This window comes from Anser brachyrhynchus, assembly GCF_964034855.1.
Source record: "Anser brachyrhynchus genome assembly, chromosome: 5".
Taxonomy (NCBI): Eukaryota; Metazoa; Chordata; class Aves; order Anseriformes; family Anatidae; genus Anser; species Anser brachyrhynchus.
Window position 1 is genome coordinate 17,866,788 of NC_137699.1, and position 26,070 is coordinate 17,892,857.

Sequence of the window (26,070 nt, forward strand, 5' to 3'; positions counted from 1 at the left end):
ATGTGTTGGAGTTACAACTGGGGCTTCTCTAGAAACCTTGAATGATACTCCAATGATTTTTTTTTTTTCTTCCTGATGATGTAAAGAAAACTAGAGCATTTTTGCAAATGCTGGTGCTTTGGTCATCTTCCTAGAATAACTTTTGAACTGATCCAATTTCATGCAAAGACTTTTTGGCTGTGGTGGCAGATGTTCATCTCAGTAACAATGGAGGAATATACACATTGCTAAATGTTTTTCTAGACCTTTTTGTCTGTGTCTTCCTGCTAGTCTTTCTAATCTGCAGCAAGTTGAAAAAGAAATCTTCAAAGGTTCCACAGGTAAAGACTCCAGCATTGGTGATAGACAGAGAGATGAGTCTTAGGTGGTCCTAACTTACTCCAAAGAGCTCTGATTAAAAGTAATGACCTTAGAAAACAGGGGGGACATAAGAATGCACAAAAATCCACTGAAAGCCGAAACTAACCTCTTGGTGCTATTATACCTGTTTATTTTGTAATTCTGTTGTGAATTCATAAAAACATTTGTTAAACAATTGTTTATAGGTTCTTTGCATTCTTTAGTCAAATTAAAAAAAGAAACCTTAAAGTGGCTTTTCCTTCCTTCCTTCCTTCCTTCCTTCCTTCCTTCCTTCCTTCCTTCCTTCCTTCCTTCCTTCCTTCCTTCCTTCCTTCCTTCCTTCCTTCCTTCCTTCCTTCCTTCCTTCCTTCCTTCCTTCCTTCCTTCCTTCCTTCCTTCCTTCCTTCCTTCCTTCCTTCCTTTTTCTTTCTTCCTTCCTTTTTCTTTCTTCCTTCCTTTTTCTTTCTTCCTTCCTTTTTCTTTCTTCCTTCCTTTTTCTTTCTTCCTTCCTTTTTCTTTCTTCCTTCCTTTTTCTTTCTTCCTTCCTTTTTCTTTCTTCCTTCCTTTTTCTTTCTTCCTTCCTTTTTCTTTCTTCCTTCCTTTTTCTTTCTTCCTTCCTTTTTCTTTCTTCCTTCCTTTTTCTTTCTTCCTTCCTTTTTCTTTCTTCCTTCCTTTTTCTTTCTTCCTTCCTTTTTCTTTCTTCCTTCTCTCCTTCTCTCCTTCTCTCCTTCTCTCCTTCTCTCCTTCTCTCCTTCTCTCCTTCTCTCCTTCTCTCCTTCTCTCCTTCTCTCCTTCTCTCCTTCTCTCCTTCTCTCCTTCTCTCCTTCTCTCCTTCTCTCCTTCTTTCTCTCCTTCTCTTCTCCTCTCCTTCTCTCCTTCTCTCCTTCTCCTCTCCTTCTCTCCTTCTCTCCTTCTCCTCTCCTTCTCTCCTTCCTTCCTTCCTTCCTTCTCTCCTTCCTTCCTTCCTTCCTTCCTTCCTTCCTTCCTTCCTTCCTTCCTTCCTTCCTTCCTTCCTTCCTTCCTTCCTTCCTTCCTTCCTTCCTTCCTTCCTTCCTTTTCTCTCTTTCTCTCTCTCTTTCTCTCTTTCTCTCTTTCTTTCTCCTTCTTTCCTTCTTTCCTTCTTTTTCAATACCCTGTTCATTATGAAGACCAATTCCTAATCCTTTCCCCTTATGGGTGTGTGTACTTATGCTGCGTAATAGGACAGACTGGAATCTGAGTCAGGCTTTAGGGAAAGACGGTAATTAAAGAACTCTAGGGCTTACACAGCAACCTGGGAAACATGCCACTTAGCCTTGAGTTCAGGGATTTGTATGGCTAATGGTTTCCCAGATAATCCCTGTGAATATGATTGCACACAAAGAAGTGGGGGAAGGTAGAGGGGTGGGAGAGGCAGGGAGCAGATACAGGCTGCAGCTAGAGTGCTGGCTTTGCAATACTAAGTAGATGAACAAAGCTATCTGCCTTACTGTGTCTTTCCTTTCCTCCCACCCACTTTGTATTCGTTAATAGCACTGAAATATCATGCTATAGAAAACAGTTTCTGCAGAAGAAACATCTGGCTCCTTAAGGCTCAAGCAGTGGCATTAAGAGCTCCAAAATATTCGTCATCATACCTTGTTCTTTTAATTATTTTTAACCAACTGCTGAAAATAGGCCAGTGGTAAACTGTAAGTGGTTTCCAGGTTTATGTTTTTCTGTGTGGCTTCTGGTCATGTCTCTGGATATTAATCTGATTTTTAGGATGATGTGAAAAAGAATGTTGCTCGATGGGGAATAGGCTGCAATTCATGCAGGTCTTTTTCCTTCATGTTACAGCAGGTCATTGAATTTTGAAGCTAACCTTGTCAACTTAGTGATGAAAGTGTGACCTATAAAATTCACTGGACCCTTAGAGCACATTGAGAGGTACAGCCATACAGTGAGCTACTTCAAAGCCAGATCTCTTTGAGCAGCTGTCATGTAGCCTTGGGTACCGTTGCTTCTCACTACACTTACAGCTCTTACTCTGTGAAAGGCAATGTGGTGTCCTCCAGCCCTGCAGCTACTGTGCTGCCTGGGTGAGCTTTGTTTTGTACCTAGGTAGGTGCTAGGTTAGTCCTGCTGCAGGCTGTGCTCTTCTTGGCTTTTCCAGAAAGGCAGTGGGTCAGGGCAGTTGGACCTGGAGCCTGGGGAAAATGTTAGGTGTCTCTGGCAGAAAATACAGCTGGTAGGCGAATGACAAAGGGACAGAATAAATGTAAACAAAACTGTCTAGTAGGATTCATATTGTGTAAGGGATTTTCTCCTTCTTTAGTCATCCTGTAGGAAGGATGCTGGCTGGTCTTCCCAAAATCTGTATAAATGTATATATTTCTATTTTTTCTTAGTACTTCTTAGAGGCATCTCTTGTATCTTGTATCGTAGTACACCACTATGAAGTAACTTGCTTACTCTGTCAGCCAGCTGCAACCTGCATCTATATTTCCAGCCATAATTCCTCTGGATGTGTACTTGTATTTATGTCTCCAGCTTGGAACATGCTGAAGTCCCACAATCCAGTTTGAGTCAGCTGTAATGGTTAAAGCAAAAAGAGATACTTTTTGTCAACTCCTTTTTTCACAAAGTCTGCTTCCCAGTACTTACTTCTGCACTGCGCTTCTTGACTGTGTTTAAAGCCTGTCATCCTGCACTGATGCATTATATTTTCACTCTGCAGACTAGCACTTGGTCATCTGACATTACATCTCAGAGTAGCAACGTTTAACATCTTAAAAGTTGTGACATAGAGATGGTATACCTTGAGGGCTTTGTCTAGCTTGGAGAACTAATAAAATCTGTTTTGATGGAGCAAGGATGGCCTTAAATGAAAAAATCCTGGGCCATGCAGATGAGAATTTCATGGGCACAAGCTAAATCAGAAACTTTTCAGTTTGCTCTTTGATGTCTGTTAGGCTAACAATTTGATGGCATTTGAGGTCCAACCTGTATTTAGACCAAACTTTTTCCTGCCTCAAAACCCACAGTTTCAGTATAACTATCTTCCCTTGAAAGACAAAGCCAGAGACAAAGGAATCATACTAAAGATACTCTTCTGAGGAAAATGAATACCCTAAAATATTATTGTGGTAAAGGTTGAGTAAGACTCAGAAAATTGATAATTTTTGAATAATAAGTTTTGTAATACATAAAGCTACTGAAAATAATGTTCCTTGCTCTCTTTTTTTTTTTTTTTTTTTTTGCGTAAGTTTTATTCTGTATGAATGCCTCTATTGGAAGTAAATTTTTATGTTTTCCTGTCGTCTGAAGAAGAACATGACAATGAATTACCTACCTCCTGTACAATATATTTGTCCTTCCCTAAAGGTGTAGTTTATATATGTACTTTGTGGTAGCCTTTCAGAGTAAGCCTTTAAGATTATGCTCTTTGCTGTGAAAACTGAAGCAAATGAATATTGGAGTAGTATCTGTATCTTTCCCATATGCTTGATGTATTGGTGCTCTTCTAGATACCCATTCAAATCAATAAGAGAGCATATTTCCAAGGAAGAGAGATGTTTAGCTCTGTTGTCTGTCATTCTGTAGATACTGTTCTAAACTGAACTGTTATACCCATATTAAACCAGTATTACTGTTGGTGAATCTGACTGTAGAAATACTTGTGAACATAAATTTCGTGGTCATAATAAATTGTTAGCCACAGGATGTGGGAGCTGCTTCAGTGGGATGATGTGGGATTTTTTTGGTGTTTTGATTTTTTCCCCTTAGTAAAAGGCATAAATATCAAATTCTAATATACTCAAGGTTTTAAATGCCTTTTTGGTGAATTTATTGTTGTGTCTTTTTCTTTTGATCATCTTGTTTCCCAAATAAAGAGTTTCTTTTTTTTTTTTTTTTTGCTTCACCCCGTTCCACAGTTTGTTGGATTGTTTCCTTTTGCTACATAATTGTAGTACATGTTTTATAGCACTGTTTCCTGTGAGATTTGATTGATGGCAATGGTTGTGGGTGCCTAATTTTCCCCCTACCCCCTTCTCTATATGCCAAATAAAATGGCTGAAAAAGCTTTCGTTTTCTGTGTTGCGTGTGTATATTTAAACAACAACAACAATACTGGTTTGGATTTTTTGGCTGTTTCCAACCTTTCCAAAACTTGTTGCTTATTTTTCTTGTTTCTTTCTTGTATTTTGCCTCTTAGTCCAAGGAAGTTGTTGCCTCTGAGAATGGGGTTGGAACGTTCAAACTTAGAAATGAAATGCTATATGATCTACAGGTTCTCCCTCCTTATTTGATGCATGTGATATGTTAAAAGGATACCTCAACTCCAAAGTAAAAAAAATTTCAAAACTCCTTGAGACCATGTCAATTCGCTATAAATACTATAAGTTTTCTTTATTGATGTATAGCAGAAAATCAGTCTTGAAATTGCAAATGAAAGCAGTGCTTGATTAAAAAGCACAGGAGTATTGTTAAATGTTCCCTTTTCTTTGTGCAGAAACACGATCAGATAGAACAAAGAAGCTGTTTAGACACTACACAGTTGGATCCTATGACAGCTTTGATGCTTCAAGGTAAGATCTTTTTCTTTTTGGTTGCAATCTGTTTACAAAACCTTTCTGGATTTTATTTAATTGTTACTTTTGTTTTAGACTTTTGAGGGAAAGAGGGAAATGGATGACTAAACTGAGCTTCTAAGATATCGTTCTACATCTAATTTTTTTTTTTTTTTATCACAGTTTTCATATGGGATAGGTATACAAAGATAGGGAACAGCAAAGAAATAGTGAGTATCACTGTTATGTTTTCATGAGTAGTGAGAGAGATCAGCATTTCACAGAAGCTGTATGTTCCAGCTGCGTACACAGTCAAGGACCACTTAAGCTGGGTATTTCACAAGATCTGGCCTTCTGTATCTGTTTGCAGAATCATACTTGATGATAAGAAAAACAAAATAAAATTTTGCAATTTGTTGTTCTGAATGATATCTTAGATCCTGAGTATTCATGATTTTTAAGCAGGTTCTTCTCCCACTACACTGGATGTACAGCTAGCTTCTGATAGGAAAGATGATTTTTAACATGCAGAATCTCAGTTAATTGTTTGTGTCCTCTTGAGAAAACTGTGGTGGCATACTGGAATCTCTTACAAGAAAAACACCTTTTTTGTGGGTAAAGAGCTCTGAAATGTGTAAAGCAATGATGGCAGAATTTCCTGTGGTGCTATCTATTTCAAGGAAAAAACAAAAAAAGAATGTTGTAACAGTTGTTTTTATTATGTGATCTTAATCTTTGTTCTGAGAGTTATGCATAGTTTGTATGCAATTTGGGGCAGGAGGATGGAGTTCAAGTCAGCTGAAGTAGTTTGGATAGCCAAGACATCCTTTCCTGTTCCTGCTGGTTGGTGTGCAAAACTCTGAAAGGCAGAGTGCCTGCTGGTTGTCTGCTGCTTACTGCCTGTAAATATTTGAAAAATACATAAATCTGCAGTCCCACTGAGTTGTAATTTGAAGGATTATTGCAATGTTGGATGCAGAGGGAAGCTTTGGTGACACAGTGGGAGGAGGCAGCAGATGGTGGGTTGGCTACAATCATCCCGTTTTGGAGGGTCTGATATTCCTGTTCAGTATACAGTGTGCTGTAGGCATCAGTTCTTGTTACTGTGACCTGGGAGAAGAGAAATCCCATTTCAACATTGTGGATACTGCCCTGCCATGGTCAGCCAAGTCACCAGAGCTTTGCACAGCTGGACAATGATATGATTGACTACCTAGTCTAATAATGATAAAGTTGCCAAAAGAAGCTCTTAGTCTCTACTATGAAATACATAACTGTTCTGCAAAGCAAGTTAACTGGTTACTAGTTACATTTCCAGGGAGTGGAGTTGACTTTTTGCAAGATTCTTTGATCGTTATTCTATAAGCACTGTAGCCTTGTCTCTATATTTCAACGTTAATGGATAGAGTTGTTTCAGTAATGCTAGAAGCTATAGCCACATTATGTTACCTCAGAGATACCAAATAGTCCTGCTTTCTAACAAAAAGATGTTTTCATTTGAAAATGTCAGCTCCATTGAAACCATTTTTTTGTTTTTATTGTTGTGTTTTGTTTGTTTTTTTTTGTTTGCTTGTTTGTTTGATTATTTACTATTAAGGTATTGTGTTTGTGCAATGCAACAGCAAAGCTCTCAAAAATTTGCACTGCGTGATTCAGACTACAGTTGAGCAGGAAAGTTTATCAAATAAAATGAAAGTTTTCATACTCCCTAATTATTGAGAAATTAGGTATGAAGTATATCTACAATTGTTCCTGATTCTGTCAACAGTATCTATTAATTGTCTGAGAAGTCTGTGGGAAAGCAACAGATTCCTCCTGTCAGCTTCTGAGTAAAGCAAGATTTTGGAGAAAACTAATTTCCACAGAGAACCTGAATCCCAGTGGACACATTTAGAGGGGTAATAATGACGGTCCAGCAGTACAAGTAGGAATTGAAAGGGAAGGGTAGGAGAGAAGGTAGAATTAATGGGAAATTCCAAGAAATACAGTTGAAAGGTAGACTCGCATTTTTCTCTACAAGACCTGTAAAAATAATACAAGCAAAACTAAAAAATATTTTTGGTGACTGAGTTTCCAAACCTAGTAATTTTCTGGAACAGAAATAAGTTTTCTCTGAGGTACTTACAAAAACTTGCTGTAATGACGTGTTTACAGAGAACATATACCATGATGAAAGGTAAACTTCCTTCTTCATCCTTTACAACACACCTTTTAGCAAAACACTGTTCTGATACTTTTTATTCTAAATAAAATAGAGTATGAGGACTTGCTTTCTTAAAACTGCAGTAGCCTATGAAGTTGAGTTTCAGATACTTGACTGAGGCTGCAGATCAGCTTTTTGTACATCTAAATGGTAATTTTACTGGTGCTTACATATTGCTGGTAAAGAAAAAGAATTTGTATTTAAGTATGACAGGAGCTTAGTATGTCTTGTTAGTATGTAGAGTACATTTAATTTCTAGGATGGGCTTCTTCAGGGAAGGAAATTGTTAAAAAGAGGCAAACGTGATGTCAAACTAACAATACTCAATATTTCCAAATTTGTGTGTTGCTTTGATTACTTTTTCTGTTATGGTTTCCTATCAAAGTAAGGGAAGAATACAGTAAAAATGATATAACTGCTTGCAGCTAAGACTTAATAAACATTTGTTAGAAGGTGATTGTGCTTATGTACTAAGAGCTTTGAAACCAAAGTATTAACAAATCTGACTCAATTCCTTTCCAGAGATGATGTGGGGGAGTAAGGGGAAGTGTCTGCTCCCCTCACTTTCTCTTTCCTGCTCCAAGGAAGGCAAAAATTGCTGAGTAGAAGTACTGTTCAGAAATCTATATTAATGGGCTTATTCACATGCAGGAAAATACATTGTACATGGCATTTTTCATCTTTAGGAAAATGTGCAGCTTGAGTAATGGAGGTTCATTAAATCCTATTTCAGCTTTGCATAAGAAATGAGTTATCCATACATTAATGCTTCAGGAAAATGGATAGTATGCTTACTAACATGTAGAAAGGCAGTGAGACTTCCTTGCCAGTACAAATAACCGTTAAATATCATACAAATATAATATTTGAAACTATCAAGTCTAATGTATTAGCTGGTTTAAATGCTGATGGGATGCATTAATTCTGTTATGCAAAAGTGATGTTTCTTGCAGCTGTCATGCACTGCTTCTGCTACCATTTCTTTACAGGGATTTCTTTACTGTTTTATTAGAAACTTTCGAGAACTAATTCCTTGTAATCAGTTTCCTTTAATCTTATGCAGAGAGACAAACACTGAAGGGAAGTATAGGCTTTGTTGCAATTGTGGACATGGGAGAGCGTAAAGTCTTATGTTAGCAGGAGTTCTTATTGGACAAATCAGGGTAAATACTTATCTCTGGACGTTCATCTCATGTTGCAGCTCTGGAGGCTGAGCTGAAAAATTGGATAGCCAAAGCTGCCTTCTGCCTTGCCAGATGGAGCTTGCAGGCAGCCCCATGCCTGCAGTGGCTGGAGCACGGTGTCAGACCCCAGGAAATACTGTGGCCCAAGGCTCTACTTTGTGACATGCCTTATGGCCCCAGACGGGAGCAGAAAGCTTGCACAGGCAAAGAGCAGGTACACCAACACAGGTGCAGGGAGATAAAATAAGACAAGACAACACTGCTCTGACACGTCTCTGGAGTTTTGTGTCTTCCCTGTGTCTGTGGTCAGCAGCAGTCCTGACAACCGTGGGACATTGCTTTTGAGAGCTGAGGGTAAGAGGGAACCTACTGAGTCCTGTTTGGAAAACTGGTTGTTTCAGTCTGTCTTTTGTAGGCTTGGTGGGCAATATTGTGCACTAGCAAAGGGGAAGCTTCCGAAGTTTTGTAAGTATTCATCAGAGGTCTAGTTAAAATTCAGAACTACCTTTAATGCAAATAAAATTATTTGTAGGCCTCAAATCAATTCTTTCATGCAATCTTGTTTCATCACAGTTGAATTTGTTTAATAAGAGAAATTAATACTAAGGCATAGAATAAACATTGAATTTAAATAAATAAATAAAATCGATACAGACCTTTACAAATCATAATTTTTATCTGCTATTTAACCTGCAGTGAGGGAATTAATTCTGTCAGGATAGAATAGGGAGTTTTTCAGTCAGGAAAATCAGAGCGAAGACAAATCTAAGTTATCAAATTAAAACGTGTAAGATTAATTAATTATTCAATTTCAAATGTAAAATATTGGCACCTTTTTAAAGGACGTGACTGGTGATAAAGTAACTGTTAGTTTTAATACTCTACAGACATAAATAGTATGAGCAATTTCAGTAGCATGTAAAGATTGTAAACTTAATTTGGTGGAAAACGTAATCTGGTTGCCTTTGTGGATTTGGAAAATTTAGAACACAGATGTGGAAACTTTACTACTGCATTAATTGCATCATCTGCCTGCCACCCTCAGCAGAATAGTGAAACAGCAGATCAGTAGGAATGACTTTTGAATTGCCAGCTTCAATACAGTTATGAAGTATATGGTATAAATGTAAGGTTCCCTGCCTTTCTGTGCTTTCTCTTTCTTCACAGTCTAATTGACATTCACATCTTTTTTTTTAACTAACCACTTTAACTGGTACTAGTCACCGCATGGGAGAAGTTTCCTTGGTGCCTTTTCATGACCTCCTTTGGCTACAGCACTTCAGGAAGCACATGTGAGAGGATGTAATAATAAATAACCTTTTCAAAGGTTGGTTGCCACAAAGTTAATGAGGGGACTGAATTGATTTGCTTTCTGTTTTTTTTTTCTATTTTTCTGGATGAAGAAAAAAAGGAAAATTTGATTGTGTAGTCTGGGAGGTATGTGTAAGCAAGTTTAATTAAAAGTTTAATTCATTACCCTAATGTCCCTACTTGGAGTCCAGTGGCAGCATGCATGTCTCATGAGCATTAGAAACTGATGGAAGCAACTCCTTAAAAGCCAATTGATTCATAAACACACAAGAAAAAAGAGATACTCTTCTCAGTTGTGCATCCCACAGTTTCTCTGTTGATGTTGTCATCTGCAGTGTCAGGTAGAGCTTCGCAAGCTTTAATCACAGACAGCTCTGAGAGCCTCCTTGGCGCATCTGAAGCTGGCTGCCCAGGAACTCTGCATGCTGTGTAGTGCTTCTTATATTTTTCTTTTTCAACCTGGAGAATCTACCTGTTGAATATCTCAGTCCTCATCCCAAAGTTGTGATGTAATTGCAGCTGTATTAATACTTTAAACATCAGGCGTGACACAATAATTACACTGTGGGGTTTTTTAGAGGAAGCTCTCAATTTGATGCTGAAATCCTTTGATCTGGTTTGATATTTGGCATCATGTGGAAATTTTAGATATACATATTGCCTTACTCGTGGAAAAAATGCAATTATTGATGACTTTATAGATAAATATACATTTAAAATGAATGGAAACCTTTTGAAGACCTCTGGTCCTTGCAAGTCACGAGGTCTTTGGCACCAGAGAGGAAGTGAAGGGACCTTTTCCTGCTTGTGGCTCAGCAGTGGTACCGTTCCCATGGGGCAGGGAATCGAGCAGATGTACTTGCTGAGGGCTGCTTGCTTGTGTGCAGCTTTCAGCAGCAATCCGTTAAATACTGGCAAATGGGTCTTTACCAAAATTGAAGGAACGTTTAAGAGCTTTGTTATTTTTTTGTATTCTGCTGGCCACATTTTCACGTTCGTTCTCCCTATGCCTGAAGAGTCTGAGGGAGACTCTGATAGCAATGTCGTTACCCAGAAAAAGGGATTCTGTATTGACATAACTGGCTTTTTCTGTTTTTCTGTTGGATGGTACCAGTTCTGCTGTACTAATGTTTTCTGTGAAGTGTGTACTCTTCAGTTCATCTCTTTGATAATAACTTGAAAGGAATCTTACAGTGTGCTGGCATAGGTTTTAAACATTATCCTTGGTTTCCTTTTCTTTGATGGAAAGAAGTAAACAATAATTGTGGGGGGTTTTGTTTGCTTGTTTTTTAATATGAGGCTCGAACTTTGTCAAGGAGATGCTGGTAAAAATATCTGAAAATGCTCATAGTTATAATGTGTGTTCACCTGATGTAGTGATGTGTTTACATTTGAATGCTTGCTGAGATTTTAAGGGCATAAAATCTCTGCACATGGGTTGCTCTTGAGTTTTTCAGGCATAGGGAACAAGTAGCACTAACCAAATTGTGAAATGCAAAAAGTGTAAAACGTTTTTTTCTGGTGTTAACTGTTCTTTTATATCTAAAGATATTTGAGGGGCTTGCCTGATGCCTGTACTGAATTAGTTTCCTTACTTTGAGTATAATAGTCTGGTTGTGCTGAACTTCTTTATTAATGTGTGGTAGAAAGACAAGGGCAGCTCATTTTTAATACTTTGTGCCTCATCAACTTGAAGAATGTAATTTAATTCAATTTTGGAATTTAAATATATGTTTAAGCAATAATTAAGTCATTGTAGCATTTTGTGAAACAGGCGGAGATATAAAATGTGAAGTCTTTCATTTACTATTACTTAATTTCTAATGCAAATTATCTGACTTGCTAATAAACAACTTTGCACTTTGGCTCCCCTGCTGTTTTATGCTGCCACAACTGAGCTTTTTATGTTGGTGACTACAGATAATATTTAAAGTAGTTGCTAAAATAGTAGGTAAAGAGGGCATGTATGTATGTATCTGAACTGTAGTATCTCTTTGTTCAAATCTGCGCTATAATTGCATGAAGATGCATATTAAAGTCTAATGCAATTACAGTAAGACACAATACTCCACGGTGAGTGGTGGGAGTTTCCGTGAACTGGTAAGTGCATTTTTAAGTTGTTTACTATCTTAATAGTAAAGTTTTTAAAAGCACTTCAGGAAGATCCTGCTTTTAGCAACTAATAATTTTGCAACTAGTAATTAAAATTTTTGAGACATTTTCTGGGCTGGAAGGGGTAATTTTTTAGAGGTAAAGTGTTTTAAAGGAAAGAGTTTTAAAGGGAAACAGTTTCCAAGAGCAACATTGAAGAAAAGTGTATAATTCTTCACAATTTTAAAATCTAAACAGTGTAAGTATAGGTACAGAAGATCCAGTTTGTCAAGGCCTTGATTGGGTACATGGGCCATTTCCCGCAGAGCCATTGATGCACTCAAGTTCAGCAATATTTTCTCTGTCACTTCTCCTGCAGGCTGCTGGAGGACAGGACAGATTTAGGTGATGGAACTGAAAGCAGCCTATAGCAGCCTATAGCCTATGTCCTCTGCATGGGGAGGAATAAAGTTTTCTGAATTAAAGTAAGAGAGAAGTAAAAATACATAAAAAAAAAATAAATAGGGAAAAGGAGTGGAAATTCCAGAAGGTGAGGACGCAAGAAAAGATTGTGAGGGTGTGATACCAGGTTAGTTAGACGCAGGAGCCACATAATTAAATGCAAGGGTAGAGTAGAAGAAAACAGGAGATAAAATGTTTGGTTTTCTGAGAAAATTAGAATGAATAAGTTTCTAACAATTACTGTTTTACATTTGTGTGTCCCAGCCTCCACTGTGATGACTTAGCTTCCTCTGTGTGACCTTTAGTTCCCTGCCCTGTTACACCTCTGGCTGCGTTCCTCTCACCTAGTCACTAGATGAGCAAAAGCTGACATATGGTGCCTCTGATTGTAAGTGATGCATTTTTAAGATTTGGCAGGCCAAGAGGAACAAATAGCAGTTGAGCTTGTACTCTGGGCTTTCCTCCAGAGGGAGCAAAAATTTAAATCACTTTTCTTCCTCCCTCTAGCCAGAGTTCGCAAATATTTGTTGTCTTTGGTAAATTTGTTCTACATGGCAAATTCTAAGGGTGTCTGGCAGGCAACACGTCATTTTTTCCTGTTAAAAAAAAAAAAAAGAAAGAAAAGAAGCTATCAGGAAGTCAGAACGGGGTCACTGTAAAGTTCTTCCATTGTGAAAAACATTAAGGCTGATGGAAGGAGGATGTCTTGCTTTGTCTTAGGACAAAATTGATGTTCTGGAGTTGTATTTCTTTGTGGGCTCTGCTTCCACCCAATTTAAAATGAGGGACCTGCTAAAGAGCAAGCAAGCTGGTGTCGGTGTTCATCTGTGCTTCAGTCTCTGATAGACTGCTTTGACTTAAACCTGTACCTTATACCACTGATGAATGCCAAGAACCTGACAAATAGAGCAGTTCCTTACCAAGCCTTTTGGACGCTAGGTCTGTCCTCAGAGGCTGTGGCATATGGGTGGGGATGTTAGATGTGAACGATGGGCAGATGTACTGGTAGAAGAGCTGGTGATATTGCAGGGTGCCTACACACTCTGACACAGCATTGCACCTTGCATTCTGGAGAAATAATCTTTAGTCTAAGTTAAGCCTTTGTTAAAATATGGACAAAAGATTTGTTTTAAGAGGTAAACATTTCACTAAAACTGATTTCATGGAAAATTTCCCAACAGAAGAATAATGAAGCTTAAGTTAAGTACATGCACTGGCAAATAGTGGTATCTGCATATTCAGGGGGAAAAAAAAATAATAATAAAAATAAAAGACTCTTACCTATGTATCTTCTAATTTATTTGAGAAATAAAAAAGCATGTTGTGTGCAGATAACAGGCCTCAGAATAAAGAGTTTTATGCTACCATTGAAAACTAGGGCTGATACTGAGCAGCTTGTGTGATCCTTTAAACTAGCAGTTCCAATGACTGATAGAGTAGCACTGTCAGATTTGTAGACAAGTTGTAAGGGTGCAAGTAGTAGCAGAGGTGGTTTATATCTCTACTGTGAACAACTCAAATAACATGAATTTTAAAATACACTTAAAATTAAACTCTATGCATCTTAAGTTAGGCACCCAAGTTACTTGAAATGCTAAACCAAAATTTTTACCGTCTCCAATACTTACAATATAAATGCTGTGTATTTCCAGAAATTAAGCTGCAATTCAACCAGCAAGCAAGGAAAGGGGGCAATATGGAGAGATTCGAGTTGAACATTAACTTAATTAAGAAAAGTAACTGCCATTTTAAATAACACAGAACTCTTTCTCTTCATCAGCTGGTATCTGTAAAGTCAGTGATTGTTTGCTATTGCTACCAAAGTTGTGGCCTAAACTGGCCATGCTTTGACAGAATTACTGAAAACTATGATGCTGTTAGACAGAAAAACTGTTAGGATGGACATTTCTCAAGCTGGTTTGCAGATAAGCAAACACAATTTGGAGTAGGCTTAAAATAACTGAAGGGTTTAGTGTAATTAGAGAAATAGTTCGAGGTGGGAATATATTTCAGATTAAAGGTAGAAATGCTGCCTCCTTTTCAACGTTAATGAGGTTGTAAAATAATATGGTAATTAGCCAGGATTTTTTAAAGGTATGTATGCAGATTAAGCTCTAATTGAAACCCCCTCTTCACTTTACAGTAAAAGCCTAAAAAATATAACTTCAACACTCTGTACTGTCTTCTAAAGCTCTCAGAGAAGAAAAAAGTGAGGAAATACTTTTGGAAAAAAACTTAACTCTATGCATTTGATAATACCTTGCTTGTTTTGAGCCAGAATTTGAAAGTTATTTGTAACATATGCCTTATATGCAAGTATCATAATATCTTACAGGAATTTTAACACTGATGAATAAAGCTCTATGCACTTCTGTACAATGTAGAACTTTAAGTGACATACTCATGTCTGTAAAGCTGAAATGAACAGTCGGGCCTGCTCGGATTTCTTGTGGCTAGTGCTGCAGTTAGATTCCAGGAAATGCAGGATAGGAGGAAGATAATTCCTAGAGAACAGGGCTTGATGGAAACCCTGAGGGATCCCTTAAATTTAGTTTGAAGTTTAAAGCTGAAGTCAGGAACGTTAACTAAATTGTACTATAGAAACACCAGTCAAGAGATTCTGAAGAAGGCTGGTACAATCCCCTGCATTACCATGAAATGTGCCAAAATATGATGACAATACTGCACAAGAAGAAGGGAAAAGGTGGGCCTTGCTTTTCAGTAAGACAAGGAGTAAGTAGTCCAGCTTAGTTGGAGGCTGGTGGAATGCTCTAGTAAAGCACCAAACGTGCTTGACCTTCTCTTGCACCCTTCTGTGTTGTTGGCCTTTGGCAGAGACAGGACGTTGGGTCTGACCCAGCATGGCTGTACTTGTATTACATTGGCTTTTGCTAAAAAGGGAAGAAAAAAATTCCAAGTCCTGTCTGATGTGTGCCAACTCTGAGATAAGAATAGAGATTATCAGGCTTCATGAACTAGTTAAGATGCTGCGTCAGCTAGAGAAGATCTTTATTGATGTAGATAGTTATGTTTTTGTATGTTCATACCATTATTTAAATCTGAATAAATCTAGATTTACATCACTGGTTCTACCTTTTTTAATTGTCCTATTTGCTAACCTTGAACAAGTTATTTTCCTTGTTACTGTGGTTGCTGTGAGAATATGGACTACCTTTAGCAAAAACATTTGGAAAATTATTGAATAAAAAATCTATATAGAGAGTCAGTGTTGTTATTAATAGCTGAATTTATTCCTTTTGTGTAAATACTTTATTAAGATGCTTAGAGATAAAATTCTTCTTTCTGTGTGCTTTCGTGGTAATAATAGCAGGGGCTAGAACTGCAACTGATTTGTGTAGACAAATGCAATAAGGAAAGAGAAATATTCTGGTTACTTAAACATATGTATGTATTTGTACAGTCTGTTTATTTGTTCAAGGCTCATAGTATGAGCAATGAATATTAATATTTTCATAGTGCAGGCTTAGGTTGCTCAAATGCTTGATAATTACAACTGAAAATTGCCACTGAATATCAGGTATAAGTGGTGTGTGCTGTAGCCCAAAATACTAATGTGACTGATAGAACAGCTGTATGAAATGGTTGGAAGGACTCTGTATTATAAAACCCTCATGTTGTGTACTAGAATGACACCTACCCAAACGTTTAGTGTTTAGTTTTTACCTTGTCTTGTGAGGTACTTGAATTGACTATTCATTTTTTAAATGCAAATGAAATTAATTAATTAAGGGAATGAAGCTTTTCATTTTTTAATCTCACTTTGCCACCACCCTCCCCTCACCATGCTTTTTTTTCTCCCTACCAGTATAAATGCAAGAGAATAATATTTCTCTTTTTGGAAAAAAAAAAAAAAAAAGATGATGACTATATACACTCATTGTGTTATATCTATATATAGGATTGTGACCTCATCATTTACTTCATACCCTATCCCGAGATTTCCCCATATCAGATTTTTCTGGATGATTTTTATTTCCAGGAATTTGTTTGACTTCCCATTTTGCCATACCACTATGTTACTTTACTGATCAGAGTTTCAGGAACTTAAGATAAAAAAAAAGAGGGAAAAAAATAGCCAAATAACTGACTTGGGTATTATTTCAGATTACCTAATACCTTCTCATTACACACCAAAGAATATGTGCAATTGAAGGCTGGCTAAAAGAATGTGGACTGACACACACATATATACAGGGAGAAAGTTTATTCTTGCTTCTACATAAAGAAAAATTGCGTAACTTCTGTCTGTGTCTTAAAATTTAATATTTCTCTTTTAAAAGCTGCATTTCTTTGAAATGTCTTATAGCACAAATTCATGGTGGTATATAGCACTGTTACTCTCTTTAGAATAGGTTGCCTCTTCTATAGCTGGTTAATCTTCTGGGCAACTCTGTCAATCATAGGGCTGGAAAAAAAACAGCATAATCTTTCCGACTTTCTAATGCTTAAAAAATCACTTTGTAGCTGATATTTTTTCTTTTTGGTAACTTAGGGAAGAGCTGTTCAGGTTATCAAGTATTCAAAATCCCGTAAAGACAACTTCACTACTTGTTGAAAAATGTGAAACATCTTTTTAAGTGGAAAAAATTATTTATGCTGTCAGGCTTTGCTATAGTCTGTAATGTCCTCACAGTGGAAAGGAGACCTGTGAAATATAGAAATTAGGGAACGCCTATGTGTTTCTCCTTTGTGTTACACTTTGGCATATACCTCTTTATTCAACAAATTAATTTAAATGGAAAATACACAGCCTTGCACTTCTCATGACCGAAGTGATGCTTACTGAACTCTGTAGAAACAGCACTGATACAAGAGATATGAAAGATGAATATATAGATAACGGAAGTATATAGAGTATTGCCAAAGCATCCTCATTTCCTTTCCCATTCCTTTATGGGGCCTGAACACAGCCAGCTGGAGAAGATATGCTGATTTAGCCTTTCAGCCATGGAGGAAATGTTATGTTGGCTGAGGAAGAATTATACTACATCTTTTCTATTGCGATTTGAATTTATATGCCAGATAATAAAGTGAGAGAGAACAGCAGTGGAAAGGCAGGGGCATTGGCCCTTTTTTTCCTTCTCTGTTTTGTTTGTTTGAGTGCCAGCTGTGCCAGTAAGGCTGTGAAACATTCAACTGCTGAACATGCTAGTAAAGATACTGTCACTGGATGCTGCAGTTTAAGAGCACCTCTCAAGCTGGAATGCAAGAGTAGTAGTAAGCATCAGAACAGGAGCAGTGTTTTTCCTGAAATATCCTATTGTGATAATCTCATGACCTCAGATATTGAAGAGCAGAAAAGATGAGCCAGTGTTTTCAGTTCTTCTGTGTGATTCTATTCATTTCTTCTTTACATTTTAATTATTGTTCCATCATCAATATTCCTTGCACTGCTATCTTCCACTTCCTAATAAGGAGTTTATCAATTTAAAATTTAGTATGTCCCCCATATTTCTGTTCTAATGAGAAGTTGAGTCTACCTTGAGTATAAGATGGAGGTAGTTATCAAGTATGTATTTGAAAATATTTTCATGCAGCCCTTCTCCCAATTACATTTTGCTATAAACTTCCAGATAAGCATATGTTCTTCTGCAGAATAAGGAAAATCATTTAGACTTGTCTTCTATGACTGAAAAGATATTGGCAGGATTGATCAGTTGTACAGCATAAATATTACGCATGTGTTTTTGGTGTATGCTGCTTACAAAAACCAGTATTGTTGGAAGATGGGAATAAATAGTTGAGAAAAGCAAAATAGAGTAAGTAAACACCTTCTGAAAAATGATAAAATGTTTCCCCAAAATAGACAGAAATGATTACTAGTTATTTAAGACATTATCATGAGAACCTATGAAAAGATTCTATTGAAGACAGTAGCACTGAGTTGTGAATTATTCTTTAGCATAGTATCCTGTTATTGTTCAAGGCTATTCCTTACCAAACAAGAAAATTTTGGATACAAATTGCATTACAATGCAGTAAAAGATATCATCACATAAGGGAATCTCTGCATGGGACAGCCGCATATTACAGAGAGATTACTGTGAGTTTGGATATATGTTTGACTACCTCTTGCTGTTCCTGTTTGGTTTGTAAGTGGGTTAGGTGGGGACCATCTGTGTATTTTTCCATTTGCTGTGCAAAAAAGCGTGCTTATTGTTGTAGCTAATACCTCTTGAACAAGTAATTCCTGTTCTGAGTGCTACATGAGCTGTGAAAGTTCTGTAAGGCCCTCAGCTGGATGATCAACGTCCAAGAATCATGAGCAATCAAATACAGAGTCTTCATTAATCTTGAAGGCCTTAATTACTAGAATTAGCCAATTTTCCCGAAGTCATTACAGTAGATGACTATTAATGGAAAAGCTGACCCCTTCCAGCAATGACAGGAAAAGTTTTTTTCCACTGGAATTCTCCTATATGTTACAATAAGATTTGTTGTACACATCATTTCAATTTTACATGGTATCAAGACAGGTAACTTCCCCCAACAGTAAGTATTCAGAGAAAACATTCTTCGTGTGCTTTTAACTGGGATTGACTGGCAGAAAATGCAATAAAGACTTCCTCTTGAATAGATTTCCAACATATCCTTCTATGGGCTTGAACCTAGCCTCCGTAAATTGACTGTCTAATCCCGGAAGGAATTGGTGCAATTGCTTTTCAGATATTGTGTATCAATTCATGAAAAGGTTTAGGTATTGTTTATTGCATCTAGCGAAGATTAAAAGAGGCTTTTCCTTTTCTGGGTGAGGGTGGGCTGTAGTTTGATTCTTCTAACATGTAGTTGGCTGTGTATTGAGTAGATCTTTCCCAGAAAAATGAAATTGCAGGAGTGCTGCAGAGAGGACATAAAAAAAGGTTTGAAAAAATTATTTTGATTTGCATCACCTACTGAAAGAAATGAACTTGATGAGGATAACTTCTCATTCATGGGTAGAGCAAGCCATCTGACTGAAGGGTTTGTGGGCTGAGAAGGCTACTCCATTGTTCACAGCTGTGCTTGTCTGAATCTCACGTGTGAGCCATTGGATAACTTTTCTGCCTTAGAAAATGGTAGTCCAGTTTGTTAATGCTGGAAAATTTAGACCTAGGTGATATTTCTAAGGGCTGCACAATTGGAGAGAATAAACAAAATAATTCCCATTTAAATTCATTTTTTTTCTCTACCTTAAGGAGAGATTGACAATAGACCAAGTAACTATTTTTGTTTCCAGGTAATGATGATTATCTCCACTGGAGTGTACTCTATGTGCTGTTTTTCAGATTGAAATCGGCAATGATACACACAATACAAACTTGCCTAAACATATTCTACAGTTGTGATGGTTTCCATCTCTGTATTTTAGTGTTTTGACTTTTGTTTTGGAGTAATTCATGCTTTAAGATGGGGTGTAGTTGTTCTAGTTGTGAAATGGAAGCTAAGTTTCATGGTTCTGCCTCCATCAAGTGCTTCAACCTTTATTTTCTTCATAAAGGTCTTTATGAAGGATTTAACACTTCTACCTCCTACCTCAGGTATTATTTGAATGGGCTGTTAGTGAAGCAGAACTTCTTGCTGTCTTGAAAAGTCTACACAAATGATGGCTTTTATGTTGAATGAGTTCTGAGTTCAAATCACAGCTGTCTGTCTGACCAGTCTTTTTATTTCCCTTTCTCAATTGGTAAGGCTATAAAATTATGGAAAGTCTAACAGCTGTGCACAGTTCTTGAGCCTTGAAGTGTTAGAGAAGCTACATGAACAAGTATATCTTCTAATATTTAGTGTTTTATAGAGCAAAAGTGGTTTTAGATTGACTTTTTTTGGGGAAGGCTTAAAGTTTTTATGTTTAAGATTTGTCACAGTACCACATGCAGAAATATTCTGCATTTTATAGATGTATTTTGCATTTAACTTTGTATGTAATGATTCTTGTATTTATACAGCCCAAAGTTAAAGTAATGTGTCGCCTATGTAAATAATGAGCTATTGATTTTAAAATCACTAATTTTATTATCATAGTATAGAACTAGTATTATTCTGAAAACTTTACTGTGAAATGGACGCTGTTTAATTTCAGTTTGAGATAGAATAGAAATTGACTTTAAAGATTTTTACATATTGAAATTTGACATATATCACAGATAGCAGGGACCATTCAGCCTCATGTAGAGCCACACATTATACACAAAGCATCTGCTTAGAAACGCTTCTTCTTCCTGTTTGAGATCAGACCTCTGAACAGGCTTGTAACAGGATGTCTCCTTTGTTTGTCACTGATAGCTGAAACCTATATGCATTCTGTTGCTGAGTGCTTACACCTTCAGGATCAGAAAAACTGCTGCCAACAAGGCTGGTTGTGAGAAAATTTGACCTACTTTTACATTTGGCACCACTTTGCCTGCCAGGACCAAGTAGACTGTGAACAGACCTTCCACTTGTCTTCAGCGTATATGTCCAGTCTGGAACTAAGAAAAGGGAATGCAAGCAAAAAGCAATATTGCAAAAACTTCCTCCTGCCCTGGGGTGTGAGGGAGCTTGGTGGGAGAAGGGGTGTACAGGTTGCAAATTCAGTTCATTTGTGTGTGCACAATGGTTTTCCATTCTTCTTCTGCCTCTAGTTCTTGGCTGTGCAACACTGGAGTAGGGAATCAATTTGCTTGCTGTGACTCCTTTAAACAACTTTAAACTGTACCATAAGATTATTGCATGTTCCCTTCTTCTACCACATAAATGAAAAGAAATGGCTACACATCTTTTTTTTTTTTTTAAACCTACATTTTTGCTTTAAAGGCTGTGATGAAGTTTTCCCTAAGTAGTACATCACTGGAACAGTGTATTATAAGCCTGTATTTGTCAAGTAGTAGAGATCAATTTGTACATTTTATTACCAAACATTCATGTTGTGCTTCTACTTCTCTTTCATTTCCATGTAAAACACAAAACTTTGTAACATTTTGTCAGTTTAGTATTCCCACCTGCTATGTGTAAATTGAGGTCTAAACCTGGTTAGTTACAATAAATATGCTGTACAGGAAGGGCAAATCATAGTTGCTTGTCATATTTTTCGTCTGAACAATTATATATGTCTATGTTATAGTCAGGTAAGCATACTTTGAAAATGCCTAAATGCCTGTTCATTTCATTAATTGATGGATGAATTGATGGTGAATGGACCCTAAATGCTCTTTTTTTTCCCCCCTTTTTTTTTTTCTTTCTTTTTTTGAACGGGGGCATAGATATGTAACATTGATCAGGTGAATGGCACCCAAGAAGTTTTCCATGATCTGTTTTTGGAATTTCATCTTTTTAATGAATGATATTATGAATTTGTTTTGTTTTGTTGACAAAAAATAAAGAATAAGAGCAAAATTTGTTAAGGTCCCTAGATAATAGGCTTCTGAATTCCTTACATTAACTATTTCAGATGAGAGAAGGGTTTGGACAGGGGACACAAGGGGCATTCTTTGAACAATACTTTCTGTGACAAGGTTCTCAAAAGCCTTCTAACTTCTATTAAGCTGTTGATTGTTTTGAAGAAAACTTGAAGGAAATGGGTGTTATTAATTTGAACACATATGAAGAAAAATACTAAAGACAGCTTTACTGTTAGCTCTTCAGGGGATAAGTATGGAGTCCCACCTTGAACATGTGATAGTGAATTGAAAATATGTTAGTACACTTGTACGATATCTGTTTCTGTAACTCTAGGGCATTGTTGGAGGGCTTCAGCGCTATGGTATGGGTTCTGCGAGTTGCAGATGCCATCCCGCCCTGGTATCTTGAACAGGAGTGTGTTTGGCTTTCTTGAGAAATATGCATTTTATTATTATAACCTTTCCACAGCAGAGGTATTCATTGTAAGAAAAGGTAATGTCTGAATTATATGGTAAATAGTAGGCAGGTGAGAGAACACATTCAAAAGCTGTTGATATTTATGGAGGTCATCTGTTGCTCAGAAAGCTGAAGTCACCGTTGCGGTAGCTTTAATTCATGAGTTATTCCATTCAATAACGTTTAAGTACTTTGTAGTATGGAAGCCATAATTAGCTCACCACTTTAGGAGTAACAAGAAGTTGTATCCCTCAGTTAGAGTTGGAAAGTCACCAAAAGAATGGTTTGTGATGCGTGAGAGGTCTGGAGTTTGGAGGCTGTCCATTGGTGTCCCCATCTCATCATCCTTGCCTTTGTTAAGAGCTTTAAATAAAAAGGTCACACCAATTTTTCTTTAATTACTTTCCTCCTCCCCTTCTGGATTATTAATGGCAATGAAGCATTTCCTGTCACTTACTGTGTATTGAATGCTTTTGTGACTAAATTCTGCACAAGACCAGTGGAAGCATTAGCTGGCTAATACAAAATCAGGAAAAGAAAATAAAACTTGCTTATACTTCTTCCTGTCTTTACCAGTTGTGTAAATATTTTAAAGCCAGCTTACTAGTGTTTTACAGTGCTTACGATTCGTGAATACTTAACCCCTGACACTGTCTTTATTCAGAAGAATGCCTTGCAACTTGTGCTGTGTAGTGAGTTTATACCTAAAAGAATGTTCGAAATCTTTTTTCCCCTTTTTTATTATTTTTTTTTTAATTTTGAGCTTATTTTTAGTAATCAAATGTTTAATGAAAGACACAAAACAATTCAAGGCTTTTACAGGTTGCTCTTTGTATATAAGAGGTCCCATTTTAACATGGATTTTATGCATTTTTTTCATCCCCTGTCTACTTTTTTCTTAGCCAATGACAGTAAGATTCTTAAGGCTACTTTCTCTTTAAGGGCATGCTGCTTACATAAATAGTCCTTTAAACCATCGCCTTGTTTTCTAATATTAATTGTTGTTCAGGAGATGGGAAATATTCCTTAGAAATGTGTTTTCCTGATTGTGCATGTCTTGTTACTATTTCAATTATGCAGATTCTTGATGCTGTGGAAATTTGTGCTTGATGACGCCAAGGCAGCTGCACGTTGTTAGCATTGTAGGCTGTCAGATGATCATGTGGGATTCTTGCAGCATGCAACATTCAATAGGATTGAAAAAGGGCTTTTGATGCAAGGCATAGCTTTCAGAATATATTTGTGCCTTTTAGTTAGCTTATATAAAATCATAATATATTATCTTTAAATTTAAAATGCTGCCTCATTTTTCTTCTGGTTGGTTTCATTTTGGCTTCACTAGAAGATGCATCTGGTACATCCACGATTGAGGAGTTTATTAATGATACTGTCGTTCAGTTCACTTACTTTTTTTCCTTTTAGAGTCCTAGCTAGCCCACAGATTACATGATCACATGTTCATTCAGTCATTCATATAGAACACAAACCACCATGCATGATTTCTTCTTCTTTCTTTTTCCTCTCTGCCTTTTTTATTCTTTTTAAGTTGCATTGTCATGTTCTCTTTTATCATCAGGCTTAGTCTTTGTCATCTTCCTGCTGCTATTTGTTATATATTTTCCCATGCTTGGTTACTGCAATATTATTTGATTAACGGGCTGTGATGATGATGAACCTGCACACTGGAGGAGCAGCTACTACAGTGGTGATGAAGGGATGTAATAATGGTCGCTATCCTCGGAATTCTCTCTACAGTGACTGCATAATAGAAGAAAAGGCAGTGGTCCTGCAGAAAAAAGACAATGAAGGATTTGGATTTGTGCTCAGAGGGGCAAAAGGTATGTGCTTTTGTGTGTGTATGTGTAATGTGCACGGGCATGAAGAAATTTATACATCTCTGAATATAAGCAGGAATTATTCTTGGTGCACTTGGTTGCTAGACAACAGGATTCTCTGTATGCTGTACTACTCAGATGGATTTTAGTGGCTTCTGTCTGAAGCATTTTGCGTTTTTACATAGGAGAAGCACTGTATAATCATTTTGGGGGGAGAAAGTTTTGTCTGTATTTTTACTGTGCTGGTATATGTAATATTTTGTCATTAATCTGTTTTGTTATGCAGTTTACCTAACTATGGGAAACCTGCTTTCCTTATAAAACCTGCTTCTTTATTTCAAATGTCAGTCTGTTTAAATAGGTCTCTGAATAGAAATAGACAAGAGAGTGATGTTTTGTTTAAAATAGGTGTGGATCTTCTGCAAGGTGACATTGGTGCAGTTTTAGTATGAAAATATGATCTTTTTTTATATCTTCAGAAGCTGCACGTATGTTGCATGGCCTGTAGTGTGCTCATTTTAAAAGCTGTTCATATGTTAAATTGCATGTTACTTTTCTGTAGACTAAAATCTAAAATAACGGCATTCTCAGGAGTTAAAAAAAGCATTCTATTTAATGCTTTGCTTTTTAACTTTCAGTCCAGTTTGCTCCTTTTGTATTTAAAAAATATATATGATGGTATGTCCCATCTCTTGCTCCCCCTCATTTTTCCATGGGTTCTCCCTTGCTTTGCTTGAGCATGAAAAATATTCCATATCTTCATTCTTGGGACATCATTTTTGCTCCCCCCCTTCCCGCACCCCCAAACCAGTGACACCATAGATTTTCAGTGTTGTAAATGCTTTTCTAATTTTAGCTAAATTGATATTTTTGGAGTTCTGCTAGGAAAGCCAATAGTACTACCTTTTAGTTAACCCATTGGCATGAGTTGCATTAAGCAGAGGTTACTCTCTCTGTGTAAGTCCAACTACTTCCCCCTGAATTTCTCTGTAACAGTGGGGGCACCTCAGGTGAAAGACCCAAGGACTTTTCTGCTTGTCTGTGTACGTGACAGAGAGAGAGAGGGCTGGTACAAGGCCTGCTGTGCCTCCTTTCCGTAAAAGTGCTTTCTTCTGTTATCTTCTCTGTAATACACATCTAAATCTAGAAGAAAAAATTACTTTGATCTCTTTCATCCTGTTACCCACTCCTCTCCCCCTAGTTCAGCTGGATGCTCTCTTCTGGCTACAGGGAATAATTACTTTCTAGTTGGATGTTTCCAGAGTTACAAGCATTTTGCTAGGCATACAAAAGGTTTACATGAAGTAGTCCTGGAATACTCAGAATCCAGCTATTGCCCTATACAGCTTGATTTAATTTCTGTCAGTAAAACAGCATGCATTTTTCTCTCTGAATTGAAGACCTGTGGATTGCTATTGCAGAGAGATTGCGCTCTGTTCCCAGCATCTTGATATTCTCTGAGGCAGAGTCCTCTTACTTTTAGCACCCACCATTTTTAAACCATAAATTTGAATGGCCAATAATAGGCCTTTAATCAAGTGGTATTTGCAAGCATTCCCTAACTATCTTTTTAATGTGGTATTTATTTTTAAAGCTGACACACCAATTGAAGAATTCACCCCAACTCCAGCCTTTCCTGCTTTGCAGTACTTGGAATCTGTGGATGAAGGGGGAGTAGCATGGCAAGCTGGCCTGAGAACCGGGGACTTTTTGATCGAGGTAGGAGATCGTGACATCTAATTGTTAGTGCTCTGCTGGGGACAGATATTCCCTTTGTCGAATTTACTTTGGAAAAAGTGTATGATGTTTTTGAAACAGCAAGTTCAGTGCACTAACACCGGTAACGTATTTCACATTATCTATTTTTAAATATCATGCAGCATTGAGGAAAGCAGTAAAAAGAACAATGTTCAGGTTGCCTAGGAAGTTTCTATTTATGCTTTTTGTCATTTGGGAATACAGTAGCAAAGAAACTTGGGGATTTTGATTTTTCTTGGCGTTATTGAATTCAAATTTAGTTTAATTTCTGTATTTATGGCAGGCTATCAATTCTGTGATCTTCTAAATATTTTTAAAGAGTCACCAAAATTAATGGCTTCTTATGCAACTGTTTCTGCAATCAGAAACATCAATGATCTAGTGCTGTTGGGAAACCATGGAGAATAAAGCAAAAGACTTTGGCTTGAAATTAAATATTTGCAACAGTGCACTGTACTCATACAAATATATATATAGAGAGAATGATAGATTACTATATAAACTGCTTTATAAAAATGACA

At 37.0% G+C, this 26,070-nt stretch overlaps 1 protein-coding gene across 8 annotated transcripts in view; it reads left to right on the top strand.

The window, feature by feature from the left end:
• The window catches only part of SHANK2 (SH3 and multiple ankyrin repeat domains 2), a 354,395-nt gene that overhangs the window by 190,138 nt on the left and 138,187 nt on the right, over positions 1-26,070 (top strand). For all 8 annotated transcript variants that reach the window (XM_080594526.1, XM_080594522.1, XM_080594527.1 and 5 more), the window contains 3 exons: positions 4,814-4,889; positions 23,712-23,794; positions 25,386-25,510. In XM_080594526.1, the coding sequence (XP_080450652.1) occupies positions 4,814-4,889; positions 23,712-23,794; positions 25,386-25,510 (284 nt within the window). The remainder of the gene's footprint in view (positions 1-4,813; positions 4,890-23,711; positions 23,795-25,385; positions 25,511-26,070) is intronic.